Below are 14,309 nucleotides of genomic sequence, written 5' to 3'. Positions count from 1 at the left end.
AAAAGTGTCATAAAGTCATAAAAGCGTCATAATAACATCTCTGGGGGCCCCCAAAGTGCCCTTACAATCGTCCTAACTTTCCCCCCCTAGCACCGCTCCTGCATAGAAACATAAAACTGCCAACGAGCATTTCGGAAGTGCTATTGCAGAGCAACACAAACAGCATGCAGAAGTATAAATGCACGGCAACACACAAGGCATGTGCCATGGGTCACGCCGATCACTTGACGCAGAAGTATAAACCAGCATTAAGCCAAAGGAAAATGAATGAATTAATAGAATGAAAAGTATTCGAAAACCATATAAATTTTCAACATGTTGTTCATTTATTTAATATTAAAGAAGAACATTATAAGCTTGTGTAAATAAAGAACGTTCACATATAACACTTAGTGAATGATAAAGAAGGAAAACAAAGAACTAGTAGCGTAATGAAAACAGCATTGGAAATGTATTTTGCCCTTTACATGTATTCTCAGATGATGCAAAGAAACACTGAAGGAGAAGCTGTTTAAAAGTGCTGCTTGAATTTGATCAAAAGGCAAAACGACAGATAAAATGATCAAGAGGTACATCCTTCTTGCCTGAGGCATCAAAACAGAACAGTTAAAACTGTTAAAACACGACTGTTATAAACAAACAGCGTTTTTAAAAACAAGATCTCTTCCACAAGAAGCATAATCAAAACCGACAGCAATACAAGCCGTCACTGAAAGACAAAAAATAAAAAGCAAGCTACGGCTTTACAAAATGGGCAGGGCTGCTATACTTTCATCTGTGTGTGCGTTCCCACAATAAATTTGCACAAGAGAAGACGCTAAACCAGTCTTATAGGAAACTAGAAACAACCCTGGCGAATTTCCCCCGGATGTAAGAAACCTAATAATCTCATCTTGGCGATTTGCAAATCAATCCCCAGCTAAGATTTATCAGGCTGAGTTATTGTAAGCGTGATCTTGGGTTTATATGGTCACAAGGAGGAGACAACTCACACTTTGGCTTTAGATTGAGCTGTTGCATATGAAAGAGTCTGTCTAAGTAGGGGCCAACACAAAAGAGATAAGACAGATACCGCTCTCGTCCCCTTCATCTCCACGTGAGCACCATTCAAGCTTTGAATAGGCAGCTCATGCAAATTCAGCCATTTACATATGGCGGACGCTCTTTGTGAGCAACAAATGGTTTGCTCTCTTCGTTAGGGGTCTTTAAATCTCACTTCTAATAGCTGTGCGTTTCATATGTTCTATAAAGCTCTCAAATGTCAGTTCCTGGGACGTTTCTCACAGATCAAACAACTCCGCCCATAAAATAAAGCTAATCGGGCGTAGGTAAACATATTGTCCTAAATAAATTAAAAGTTCATGTAAACACTCCACACTTTTTGGTACACCCATTGGGTTCAGATGAAGCAGAAGAATTTTTTCCAGCTGCATTTGGAAAAAGCTTTGGTTCGTCTATCCGACAGTCGTCTTTTTTTGGCCTTCCTGGCTTTGTGTTTAATAGCTGCGAATATTGCAGCATCAAAGGCCTCCTTTAGGTTTTTCTGAGTTAGAGCCGAGCACTCCACATACTCTGCAGCTCTAATCTTCTCTGACAGGCTGCGTGCCCGTGAACTGCAGACAGGTTTGACCTTGTATCTGTCCAAGTCTATGAGGACATTGACGTCCAGCACAAGGTCTGACTGAGTTCCCACTAAAATGATGGGGGAGGATGGGTTGCACTCGCGAATCTCAGGGATCCACTTCTTGGTTATGTTCTGGAATGATGTTGGGTTCACCACACTGAAGCAGAGGAGGAAGACATCCGTGTGTGCGTAAGACAGAGATCTGAATTCATCAAATTCTTCCTGTAAGCCACAGACACAGACAGATAAGAACACTTGACTATAGTTAGCATGCTTTTGTTTGACAGTATGTACACTTTAAACGTGTTTGAAAAGATCAGAATTTACAGACGTTTACATTTTTTACACTTTATAGACGTTTAAACTTAATTTATAATTTATAAGCTTTTTGAAGTTTAGTCACTTCACAAACATTTCAAAGCTTAGCTTAGCTTAAAAACTGTTGAAACTTTACAAAATTAAGAATGTTTATAATCTTAAAAATGTTTAGACTAGAAACTTTTAAAAAGTTTACAAATTATTTACAGTCACTTTACATACAGTGTGACTCAAAAAAGAATACCACAGCTTTCAAAGTGTCTGGAGGGGGTCATAATGAACATCTATGAACTTGTTTTCTACTGAAAAAAACTTTAAGTACTCTTCACACTGATTAATTACCCAAGGTTTTTATCATGTTTCTTTGATTAAATACAGATTTTTGTTGCAAAGATGTGGTATTCTTTTTGAATCACCCTGTATATTAGAAACTGTGTCAGTTCCCTCAACAAACTTTTAAACAATGTTTACACTTTACAGATTCTAACATTAGAAAAATATTTAAACCACATAGTTATTATAAAGGTTTATGATTCACAACCTTTTTAACAGTACTTTCACTTTCCTTTAACAAATTTTGACATTACATTTTTAATTACACCTTTTAAATGGATAGTTCGCCCTAAAATGTCATCATTTACTCTCATTTTACTTGTTTCAAACCTGTTTGACATTCTTCTGTTGAACAGAAAAAAAGATGTGAAAAAAGACGAAAACCTGTAACTACTGGCATCCATAGTATTTGTTTTTCCTTCTATGTGATTAATGGTTACAGGTTTTCAACTTTCTTCAAAATATCTTCTTCAGAGTTTAACAGAAGCAAGTCAAATAGGGGAGCAGTTAAAATTAATAAATAAAACTTAAATTGTATATTTTAAATAAGTAAAGGTTTTTCACAGACATTATGTCACAAAGTGCTTTACAGTACAAGCAAATTGGACAACAGGTCAGAGAAAACACATCAGTAAAAGAAAACGTCTCAAAAAAAGTTAAAACCCAAGAATAAACACCAATTTTAAATTACATTTACATTTGACTTAAAAGTGCAAACTCTCCTAAATGTCTTTAACTTGACTGAACGTTTTTTATGTGCTCCTTTATGTGTGTGTGTGTGTGTGTGTGTGTGTATATATATATATATATATATATATATATATATATATATATATATATATATATATATATATATATATTATTATTATTTTTTTTTTTTTTTTTTTTTTTTACATTATATTGAGTGAAGCTCTTCCATTACCTGTCCAGCAGTATCCATCAGCTGAATCCGCACAGGAGTCCCGTCCACCTGAACCTGCCCTGAATAACCCGAATATAAAAATGTCAAGTTTTCAGTCTCATAGTTACATCATGTTAATCATCAGCATGATCATCTAGAACAGAACTAAAATGTCAAAACCCTCTGCTTACCCGAGAAGACGTCAAAAGCAGTCTGTTTATAATCTGTGGGGTATCCATTAGTGGTGTAGCTGACAATCATACTGGTCTTCCCCACAGCCCCATCCCCAACCAGCATACAGCTGATCGCGGGCTCCAGCAGCTCCTCGTCCTGCTCCAAGCACACGGACGGAACTCTTGACTCGTGGTAAAAGTAATCCATTTGAGGTGGCATGTCCGACAACTAAAGCCAGGGAGAAGCGTCCTCAGGAAAACTTTTTAAACTCCACAGTATTGCTTTGCTTCTTTGTTGAGAATGATGAGTGACTCATTACTCTCTCAGCTCGCAGGCTGAATTGACTCCGATGACTGACGGGAGCTTTCCGCCTTTTGAATGGAGAGGCTTGACTTTGCATGGTCACGCCCACCACCACCACAGTCACGGGCTTCAATGGAAAGAACACACAGATAATGGTTTGAACACAGATAAGCCATTTAATGATTAGTTTGCTATTTTAATCCTAAATGATTCTCAGTAAAACAAACTGGATGAATCTGAGTCAGTTTTTAATGCTTAACAGAAATGTGTTTTATTTTTGTAACTGTTGAAATGAGAGTTTTTTTTAAAGTTTCATGCAATTTATTAGACTTTATAGGGACATTCTACCAATAATGTACAATATCTGTCCCTGAAATAAAAACATAAATCCAGTGAATAAAAATTATTTCATCCCAAAGATTTTTGTTTTTTTTTATTAAAAACACTTTACAAATTTCAAACCCTGTCATTGTCCTTGTTATCATGCACATCCATTAATTAAAAACGTGAAATTATAAATAAATTCTTCAAATAAATACCATATATATATAATACAAATAAATTTAAAATTGTTCCCATGTTCCTGTCAGTCCTGTCACATTTGCATTCAATTTAACATTAGATATAGACGTTTAAGGCTGTGACTTAGAGGTGAAATCATTTGACAAAGAAGAAGCTGACAGAGATCAAACATGTGCTCTATCATTGAATTGTATGATCTTTTGCTTGTTTTTGCATTAATTTTTTTGAGGACGACAACTTTAAGTCAGGCCTGTCACATTTTTTTAAAGTGAAAATGTACATTTCTGGTAGAATGTCTCATTAAATTAATGAAATGTAGGCCTAGTTGTAGTTTCCATTTATTGATGTGGCTCTTCCTGCTTTGACATCTGTTTGGATCATCTTTAATTAAAGGGATAGTTCACCCAAAACCAAAAAATCAGTCATCATTTACTCACCATTTTCTTGTTCCAAACCTGCTTGAGCTTCTTGCTTCTATATATTTGAAGAAAGCTGAAAAGCTGAATCCATAGACTTACACAATATTATTTTTCCTACTAAGTCAGTTGTTTTCAGTTTTCAGCTTTCTTCAAAATATAATATGTTGTGTTCAAAAGCATGAATAACTTATAAAGGTTTGGAAGCACTTGAGTGTGAGTAAATAGTGAGTAATGTTTAGGTGAACTATGCCTTTAAGAAGCCACTGACTATCTCCACTGTGTAAAGATGCTGAAATGAAGGCTGGATTTTTTAGTTTACAAATCTGTATGAAATATGTCAGCTCTTATCTTTGGGTTAGCCTAATGTCATTGTTCATAAAACACTACCTGACAAAAGTCTTGTTGCCTATTATGTTTTAGGAACAACAAATAATAGCTTGACTTCAAGTTAATTATTTGGTATCAGAAGTGGCTTATATGAAAGTCAAAGGCCTCTAGATTACGCTGATTTTACCAAAATAAAATATAATCATACCTTGATTTTTAATTATTTAATTAGGACAGTAAGGTCTGACTTTGCTTAGACAAAAGTCTTGTCACTTAACAGAAATAATGTACATTATAGAGTATAAAGTCATGGTGCTGTGGAAAAATAATTAAAATTGTGTATGACTCCAGTGAGCTTAGAGGACTGCATCCATACATCTCTGCAATGACTCAAATAACTTACTAATAAAGTCAACTGGAATGGCAATGAAAGCGTTCTTGCAGGTCTCCCAGAGTTCATCAAGATTCTTTAGAGGCATCTTAAATGCCTTCTTCCTCATTTTACCCCAGACATGCTCAATAATGTTCATGTCTGACTGGGTTGGCCAATCCTGGAGCTCCTTAACCTTCTTTGCTTTAAAGAACTTTGATGTGGAGACTGAAGTATGAGAAGTAGCGCTCTCCTGCTAAAGAATTTGCCCTCTCCTGTGGTTCGTAATGTAATGGGCAGCACAAATGTCTTGATGCCTCAGGCTGATGATGTTGCCATCCACTCTGCAGATCTCTCGCACGCCCTATATTGAATGTAACCCCAACCCATAATTTTCCTTCAGCAAACTTGATTGATTTGTGAGAATCTTGGGTCCATGAGGGTTCCAATGAATCTTCTGCAGTATTTGTGATGACTGAGATGCAGTTCAACATATGATTCATTAGAGGAATCTACCTACTGCCACTTTTCCAAATGAAAAACTAGAAGTCAGAGTAAAATTGGTTGCTCTTACAGCTGGGATCAACGGCAAAACTTTGGCAGGTATAACATAATAAACCATAAAGGGACAGTCTGCACAAAAATGGACATTTGCTGTTAATTTATTAACCTTTGTACATGCATATTCACACATCTCCTTGTGCATATTTTATTATGTGTAAACTCACACATGAGCTAATTCTGTTTGTTTAAAATGTTATATTATATATAGGTGTTTCTGTGTGGAGTTTGCATGTTCTCCCCGTGTTGGCGTGGATTTCCCCCACAGTCCAAAAACATGCGGTACAGGTGAATTGAAAAAAATTACATTGTAGTTTATGTGTATGAATGAGTGTGTGTATGGGTGTTTCCCAGTAATGGGGTTGCAGTTGGAAGGGCATCCGCAGTGTAAAATATATGCTGGATAATTTGGTGGTTCATTCCGCTGTGGCCTGATGAATGGGGTTAAGCCGGAGGAATATGAATTAAGTAATATCATATATATAATGATATAGCATATATATATATATATATATATATATATATATATATATATATATATATATATATATATATATATATATATATATATATATATATATATATATATATATATCACAGGCCTACAGGACAAGCACAAGTAGGCTACTATTCTGATGAACAATTGAACACGCACCTTCACTTTTTCCATAAACAAAACACTAAACAATAATGACATTCAGGATATTTTTTTATCTGGTAATAAATACTGTGGGTATAGGTAATAATATTTTGAATATTATCCAATTCCTTGCACAGACTGAAAGTTTGACTCCATAAGACCTCAATGTATCATCAGTAGCCCTACTGTACGTATTACTTTAATTTGTATGTGTCGTTTTTTTTACTCTCAGCTGCTGATTCGCATTTACGTTTCTTCAAGGAATACAGTTCCAACATATCTAATTTAACCTTCTACTAAAGAAAAAAGCCATCTATATCTTTGGATGTCCTGAAAATTAGTGTAGCAATTTTGAGGTAATTTATTGGAGCTATTTCTGTAGAAGATTCGATTGTTAACTAAACAGCGCCAATACGTGGACAAAACAGGAGCATCTTTTTAACTGTAATCACATGATATTCATCAGCTGACCCAAGACAGACATGCAACCAACACAGCTCGGTTTCTCAGATCTGTCATTCCTTTTTCATTTATAAAAATTCCCTTGGCGCGTAATTTTGTTTTATTTTACACCAATAGGGTGTCCATTATGTTTTATTGAGCACGCAAAGAGGACGTTGACAGTGACAGCTTGTGAACAGGACATTTAACGTTAGCTCGCATGCTAGCGTGCTATGGGTGGAAACAGCTGGTAGGGATACTGTACATCTTTACCTGCAATGTAAACACAGGTTCACTATTTGCTGTACATCGTCGTGTGAATATTTGATCATTTGCAATGGCATCTATTCTGGATCAATATGAAGATTCGCAGAACATCCGTCAACACAGTCGTATGTCCACGGCCAACATCGGCATCACTCATTCAGGTGCAAACCTTACATAGTTTGCTATTATTATTGTATTTTAAGTAATGTATGGTGTTTATAATGATTTAAACTAAGGCTTGTTTTCCACAGGGTTTGTAAATGTAAGATTGGAGGAAGAAAAACCCATTTTCACCAAGCAGCGCATCGATTTCTCTCCTCCCGAAAAAATCAACCAATTTTCGGTTTGCAACAATCAGTTATGCATGAGCTTGGGAAAAGACACCCTGCTGAGGTAAAACTGCCATTTCTCGACTCTTATGTTATCTACAGTTGTTTAATTGCGATGCTTTGCATTTGATAAGTTTTCCCTTGATTAGTTCACGTACATGCGATGTGTGATTAATGTGTATTTTGGTGTCTGAAAGGCTAAAGCATGTGGACCATTAAAGACAGTTCACTTTGAAATGTATATTTAATCTGGATACAAATCACTTATTCTTTGTCTTTATTTGTGTTGGTGTCAATCTAATTGTGATTCATTTGCATTATATGTGGTCCTAAAAGATTCAAAAGTCTTGGGTTAATTTTTTTAAACTGACTTTAAAGATGTTGGTCATTTTTATAGAGCAGATTCAAGTGTGTTGTCATGCATATTGTGTTTCAGAATTGATCTCGGAAAACCTGATCAGCCAAATCAGATTGAATTGGGAAGAAAAGATGATAGCAAAGTACACAGACTTTTCCTAGATCCTACAGGTAATCACGCATCAATATTCACAACTTGTATGAGGTTTTAAATGCATTTAGGCCATCTATTCAAAGTTAGTAAAGACATAAGTGGTTTGATTAGATTTTCCTTGTAATTTGTAAGACAAAAAAAGCATCGAAAAGTGATGAACTGGGGAATTAAATGAAGAAAAAACTTGAACAGATGCACAAGAATGAACAGTCATAAATGTAATGCTTATTGTTTTTAGATGGATTTTATTTATGTCATGTATAGCTCTTCAGGGTATATCATTCAGAGATTCTAATTCTTTGTTTACACTTAGTATTAAGACCCAACTTTGATGACATGATCAAGTGAAATGCAAATGCTGCATTTTCCATTATGTACAAGATTGTTTTTGCCTTACAAAAATATTTGTAAGTTTTGTCTTTTTAAACTGTTATCTTGTGCTAGTACAAATGATTTACTAATATTTGTTTATGTAGATCTTCATTAAAAAATGATAATAAAAATATAATATAATGAAATATAATAAAACTGTATAAAAAATCACATATATGTGTGAAATTCTACATTTAAAATGAAATTAAGTTTCAAAAGTTGTTTTTGTTCACAAGCTAAATCTCGCTTCAGTGCAGCAGTTAACTTTAAGTGGTCAGTTTGGTCTAAATGCTTCAGATTTATAAGATTATTATTTATAAGATTATTTATAAGATTATCCTTTTAATACAAACTGTTCAGTTGTATACTTTTGCCATGTACACCATCATTTAAATGTGTAATGTTAATTATGTAAGTTAAAAATACATACTACATATAAAAGACTTGACCAAATAATCCATCTATAAATATGATAAGTGTTATGTTTATGATTGTAAATTTAAGGTGATATTATTTACCAACAAAAAATCTTTTCTCTATAGTAGTAGTTGATGCTCATGAAATGGATGGACAAGCTTAAGTCCGTCCCTGATACATTTTTTATAAGTGAAAATGTACGTTTAGTAGAATGTCCCATTTAATTGCTCAAATGTTGTCCTAGTTGTAGTGTCAATATACGGTGGCGGCTCTTGCTGCTTCGACATCTGTTTTGATCATCTTTAATTAAAGGGATAGTTTAGCCATACCACCATTTACATTCACCAGTCCGCAGGGTCTTAAAAAAAGTATTAAAAGTTGATAAAACAATGTAAGAAAATGTAGGGCCCTTAAAGTATTAAAAAAAGTCTTAAATGCTGTTTTGTATGGTTGTATTCTAAAGTTTATCTGAATTAAATCCGAGAATATCAGGATGCTGTATAGTTTATGAAATCAACTAAATCCTGCTAGATTTGACATCATGTTGTTTTGTTTACTGCAGTAACCAAGCCAGCCCTATTATTCCTGCAGTTCTATAGGCACCAACCTGCTGAATTGGCTAGATTTAATAGACTTTTATTCAGTATATGACTAATGCTTTACTTTTGGATTAGTTTCTTACTTTATTATTTAGTAAATATACTGTAGGTTAAAATCTTGCCAGTGTTTCCAGTTGAAAAGTGGCTATAGGGTCTTAAAATGTATGAAAAGAGTCTTAAAAAGTTCTTAAAAGGTTTAGAATTTCCCTCTCTGATTCCTGTAATCTGTTATCACTGACCTTCTTAAACATACTTATGTTTTAAAATATTCTGTAAATGATCTTTTCTCAAATGTTTTACAGGGTCACATTTAGTCATCTGCCTCACTACAAATGAATGTGTGTACCTAAATAGAAACACTCAGAAGGTCCGAGGTCTGTCAAGGTGGAGAGGCCACTTGATTGAAAGCATAGGTTGGAACAAATTAATCGGCTCTGAGACCAACACTGGCCCCATTCTGGTCGGGACCAGCCAGGGAATCATCTTTGAAGCTGAGATCTCTGCCTCAGAGGGCAGTCTGTTCAACACCAACCCGGACCAGTACTTCAGACAGGTTCATTACCTCGAGGAGGATGGCAAGCCAGCTCCGGTTTGTTGCCTGGAGGTTGAACGTGGTTTGGAAACTAAATACTTTATCATTGCAACCACACGAAAACGGCTGTTCCAGTTTGTAGGAAAGCTGGCAGAAGGATCTGAGCAGCAGGGCTTCAGCTCCATCTTTGCCCAGAACCAGGATCTTCTACCCAGCTTCCAGGAATTTCCTGTCAATATGGGCTATAGTGAGATTACATTTTACACATCAAAGCTGCGTAGTCGCCCCAAGACCTTCGCCTGGATGATGGGGAATGGCGTTTTGTACGGGCAACTGGACTATGTGCGCCCCGACTCTTTACTCAGTGATGTTCAAGTGTGGGAATACACGCAAGACATTGATTTAAACTTCGTCAAACCCATCTCTATAGTCCTCACCCAGTTCCACTTCTTGCTCCTGCTCCCTGACCGTGTCCGAGGGATCTGCACCCTGAATGGGCAGGTTGTGCATGAAGATGTGTTTCCCGAAAAGTTCGGTACACTACAAAAGATGATCAAAGATCCCATAACAGGACTTGTGTGGATCTACACTGAGAAAGCAGTGTTTCGATATCACATCCAGAAAGAAGCACGGGACGTTTGGCAGATGTACATGAACATGAATAAGTTTGATCTGGCCAAAGAGTACTGCAAAGATCGACCAGAATGCTTAGACATGGTTCTCGCAAAAGAGGCAGAGCACTGCTTTCAAAACAAGCGCTACCTAGAGAGCGCCAAATGCTATGCGCTTACTCAAAATTACTTTGAGGAGATTGCGCTGAAGTTCATTGAGGCCAAGCAAGAGGAGGCCTTGAAAGAGTTTCTGATTAAAAAGCTGGTCAATCTCAAGCCCAGTGAGAAGACTCAGATCACCCTGCTGGTGACCTGGTTGACCGAACTCTATCTGAATCGGCTCGGTCAACTGGAGGCCGACGAAGGCAAGCAACATTTATTTCTGGAGACCCGTGAAGAGTTTCGTACCTTTCTTAAAAGCCCCAAACATAAAGATTGCTTCTACAACAATCGCAGCACCATCTACGACCTGCTCGCTAGTCATGGCGACGTGGACAACATGGTGTATTTCTCGGTCATCATGCAAGATTACGAGCGTGTCATTTCTCATTACTGCCAGCATGACGACTACAGCGCAGCTTTAGATGTTCTCTCCAAACACTGTGACGACAAGCTCTTCTACAAGTTCTCCCCAGTCCTCATGCAGCACATCCCCAAAAAGGTGGTCGATGCATGGATTCAGATGGGAAACCGGTTGGATCCGAAGAATCTGATCCCAGCGCTTGTGAACTACAGCCAGATGGGCAGCATGCAGCAGATAAATGAGACCATCCGGTACATGGAGTTCTGTGTGTATGAGCTGGACGTCAAAGAAGAGGCCATTCACAATTACCTACTCTCGCTTTATGCCAAACACAAGCCAGACGCTCTGTTGTGGTACCTCGAACAAGCCGGAACTCACGTCTCCGATATTCATTATGACTTGAAATATGCCTTGCGCCTTTGCTCCGAACATGGATACCTGCAGGCCTGCGTCTTGGTTTACAAGATTATGGAGCTGTATGAGGAAGCTGTGGATCTTGCTCTAAAAGTATGTTCGCTTTGACATTTTTGACACATTTATTATGTTTTATATTTTAAACCCAGAGTACGCTTTGTTGTTTAACATGCAAAACATTCTTCAACATCTGCTTCTATAGGGTATGTGCAGAGCTAGTGTTTCTTCCCATACTGATCAGATTCTGGTAAAACGTTAATGTGACTTTTCTAAATTTTATACGGTTCCTTTTACAGCATCGATGTTGTAAAGTATTTAAAATATAATCAGTTAAATAGACTTTAGCATTCATTTAGTTGTTCAAGCATAAAACAAGATTAAAAGCCGTCAGGGTTAGCAGGCTAGCGCAGAAACTTCATTAAATATACGGGGTAAAATAAATGTTCCTATTTTAAAGACATGACATGAAAAAATGTAATTGAATGCACCCACTTTCTATCGTATTGTAAATCAATCAGACGGTGAAGATCATTGATTTTTCAAGAAAACAGACATTAAACATGTCAATTTTGTAACTGCATACTGTTCACCAGAAGCGCTTGATCCAGGCTACTGAAAATACTTAAAAGTCCTTCCGCAGACCTATGCATATACCCTTGTGGTTTTGCCTTCTCCGGTGCTTTGTTGTTGTTCTTGTTCTGTTTTTGACTGTAAAAAACAATGGCCTTGTCCGATGTTGCCACCATGTGGACAGACAATGTAGTATAAAATACAATTCAAAACTACTGTTTTGTATTGTCTAATACTTGTATGTATATATGTCAAATAACATGGCACCAGCAAAAAAAATGTAATGCCAAAATATTTTTTTATTCTTTTTTTATTATTAAGTTTGTACAATTAAATACAAATGTAAATATATTTTTAAATGTAACATAATAATAATAATAATACATACACACTTCAAAATATATATTTAAAATAAAAAGAAAATGTACATATTTCTTATGGTTATTCCTCAAAACACTTTGAGTAATTCAATTAAAACAATTCTTTAAAATATTAAAAAAATATGTCTGAAATCCTAGATTATATTTCTGAAAGATTTCTGTATATGTTGAATATAAAAAAAGTATCATGAACTTCCTTACGAGTTACAAGCTAGGAATCATTTACAGTTAGCATGACTAATTTCTTTGCAGAATAGAATGTAACCAATATTTTAACTATCAATATTTGGTGAAATTACCCCAATTTTCAATCACAAATGAAGACATGAATCCTGTAATATAATTTCATTCATTTATTCATTTTCGTTTTGGTTTAGTACCTTTATTTATCTGGAGTCGCCACAGCGGAATGAACTGCCAACTTATCCAGCATAATTTTATGCAGCGGATGCCCTTCCAGCTGCAACCCATCACTGGGAAACACCCATACACTCCCATTCACACACATACACTAAGGACAATTTTGCTCACCTATTTCACCTATAGCACATGTCTTTGGACTGTGGGGGAAACCAAAGCACCCGGAAGAACGAACACAGGGAGAACATGCAAACTCCACACAGAAATGCCAACTGAGGCTCGAACTAGCAACCTTCTTGCCACCGTGACGCCATAACATAATTTGTAATATATTTGTCTGTGTATATGACTTTGTTATGGTGGCCACAATATTTTCAAATATAAAATAAAACCTTTGCTTTTCCGTTCAGGTGGATGTGGATTTGGCCAAGTCTTGCGCCGACCTTCCAGAGGACGATGAGGAGTTAAGAAAGAAGCTGTGGCTGAAGATCGCTCGCCATGTAGTGCAGGAGGAGAAGGATGTCAAGAAGGCTATGAACTGCCTGTCCAGTTGCAACCTGCTTAAGATCGAAGACATCTTGCCTTTCTTTCCAGACTTTGTCACAATAGACCACTTCAAGGAGGCGATATGCAGCTCTTTGGAAGAGTACAACAAACACATCGAAGAGCTGAAACAAGAAATGGAGGAGGCCACAGAAAGTGCCAAACGCATCCGCGAAGACATCCAAGAGATGAGGAACAAGTATGGTGTGGTTGAGTCTCAGGAAAAATGCGCTACTTGTGATTTCCCCCTGCTCAACCGACCTTTCTATCTTTTCCTGTGCGGACACATGTTCCATTATGATTGCCTCCTGCAGGAAGTCATTCCTCACCTCTCTGTCTATAAGCAGAATAAATTGGATGAGCTACAGAAGAAACTGGCAGCGACCACGCAGACCACCAAGGCTCGGCACAAGCCTAGAGAGGAGGACACGGTCAGCTTAGGCAAAGGCCAGGGAAGCAGGGAGCAGATCAAATCAGACATTGATGATATTATAGCGTGCGAGTGCGTGTACTGCGGTGAGCTGATGATCAAGTCCATTGACAAGCCGTTCATAGATCCGCAGAAGTTTGATCAAGAGATGTCCAGCTGGCTCTGAAGGAGAGACGCATCTGCTTGAGCTGCACAACACATTTATTATACACATTGTACATTTGCTTAACATGTAACCGGATGTGCATTGTAAAATTTTTACATTCTCGATTAATGAACATTTATATGATTTTGTCAACAAATATGCACTGTACAAGTGTTCTTCGTTGATTTTATGTGTTTGCTTCCTTAGATCAAATTTAAAAATGCACTTGTTTTCATTTTGCATAAAAGTAATGCGAATAATATCTTTTTTATGTGCACAGCTAAGAAGAATAAATGATTGCCTTTTGACTGGATTTTGTGTTATGTTATTATTTAATGGGATTTGAAAGGGTAAGCTAGTTTCTATTACTTCT

The 14,309-nt window shown here is 36.6% G+C and overlaps 2 protein-coding genes across 2 annotated transcripts; one reads left to right on the top strand and one right to left on the bottom strand.

The window, feature by feature from the left end:
• Positions 1-313: 313 nt before the first annotated feature.
• Positions 314-3,699, bottom strand: rhov (ras homolog family member V). The gene is given in 3 exon segments (NM_001012250.2): positions 314-1,846; positions 3,198-3,256; positions 3,368-3,699. Coding segments are annotated over 3 exon segments (708 nt in total). The 5' UTR covers positions 3,570-3,699; the 3' UTR covers positions 314-1,399.
• A 3,261-nt stretch (positions 3,700-6,960) lies between these two features.
• vps18 (VPS18 core subunit of CORVET and HOPS complexes) lies at positions 6,961-14,249 on the top strand. The gene is given in 5 exon segments (NM_173245.2): positions 6,961-7,361; positions 7,452-7,593; positions 7,966-8,057; positions 9,731-11,601; positions 13,229-14,249. Coding segments are annotated over 5 exon segments (2,925 nt in total). The 5' UTR covers positions 6,961-7,270; the 3' UTR covers positions 13,958-14,249.
• The last annotated feature ends 60 nt before the right edge of the window (positions 14,250-14,309 follow it).

Source organism: Danio rerio, chromosome 20, assembly GCF_052040795.2.
Source record: "Danio rerio strain M-AB ecotype USA chromosome 20, GRCz13ab, whole genome shotgun sequence".
In the NCBI taxonomy this organism is placed as follows: Eukaryota; Metazoa; Chordata; class Actinopteri; order Cypriniformes; family Danionidae; genus Danio; species Danio rerio.
Note: the sequence above shows the minus strand (reverse complement) of the source record. Positions and strands in the feature narration are given on the sequence as shown.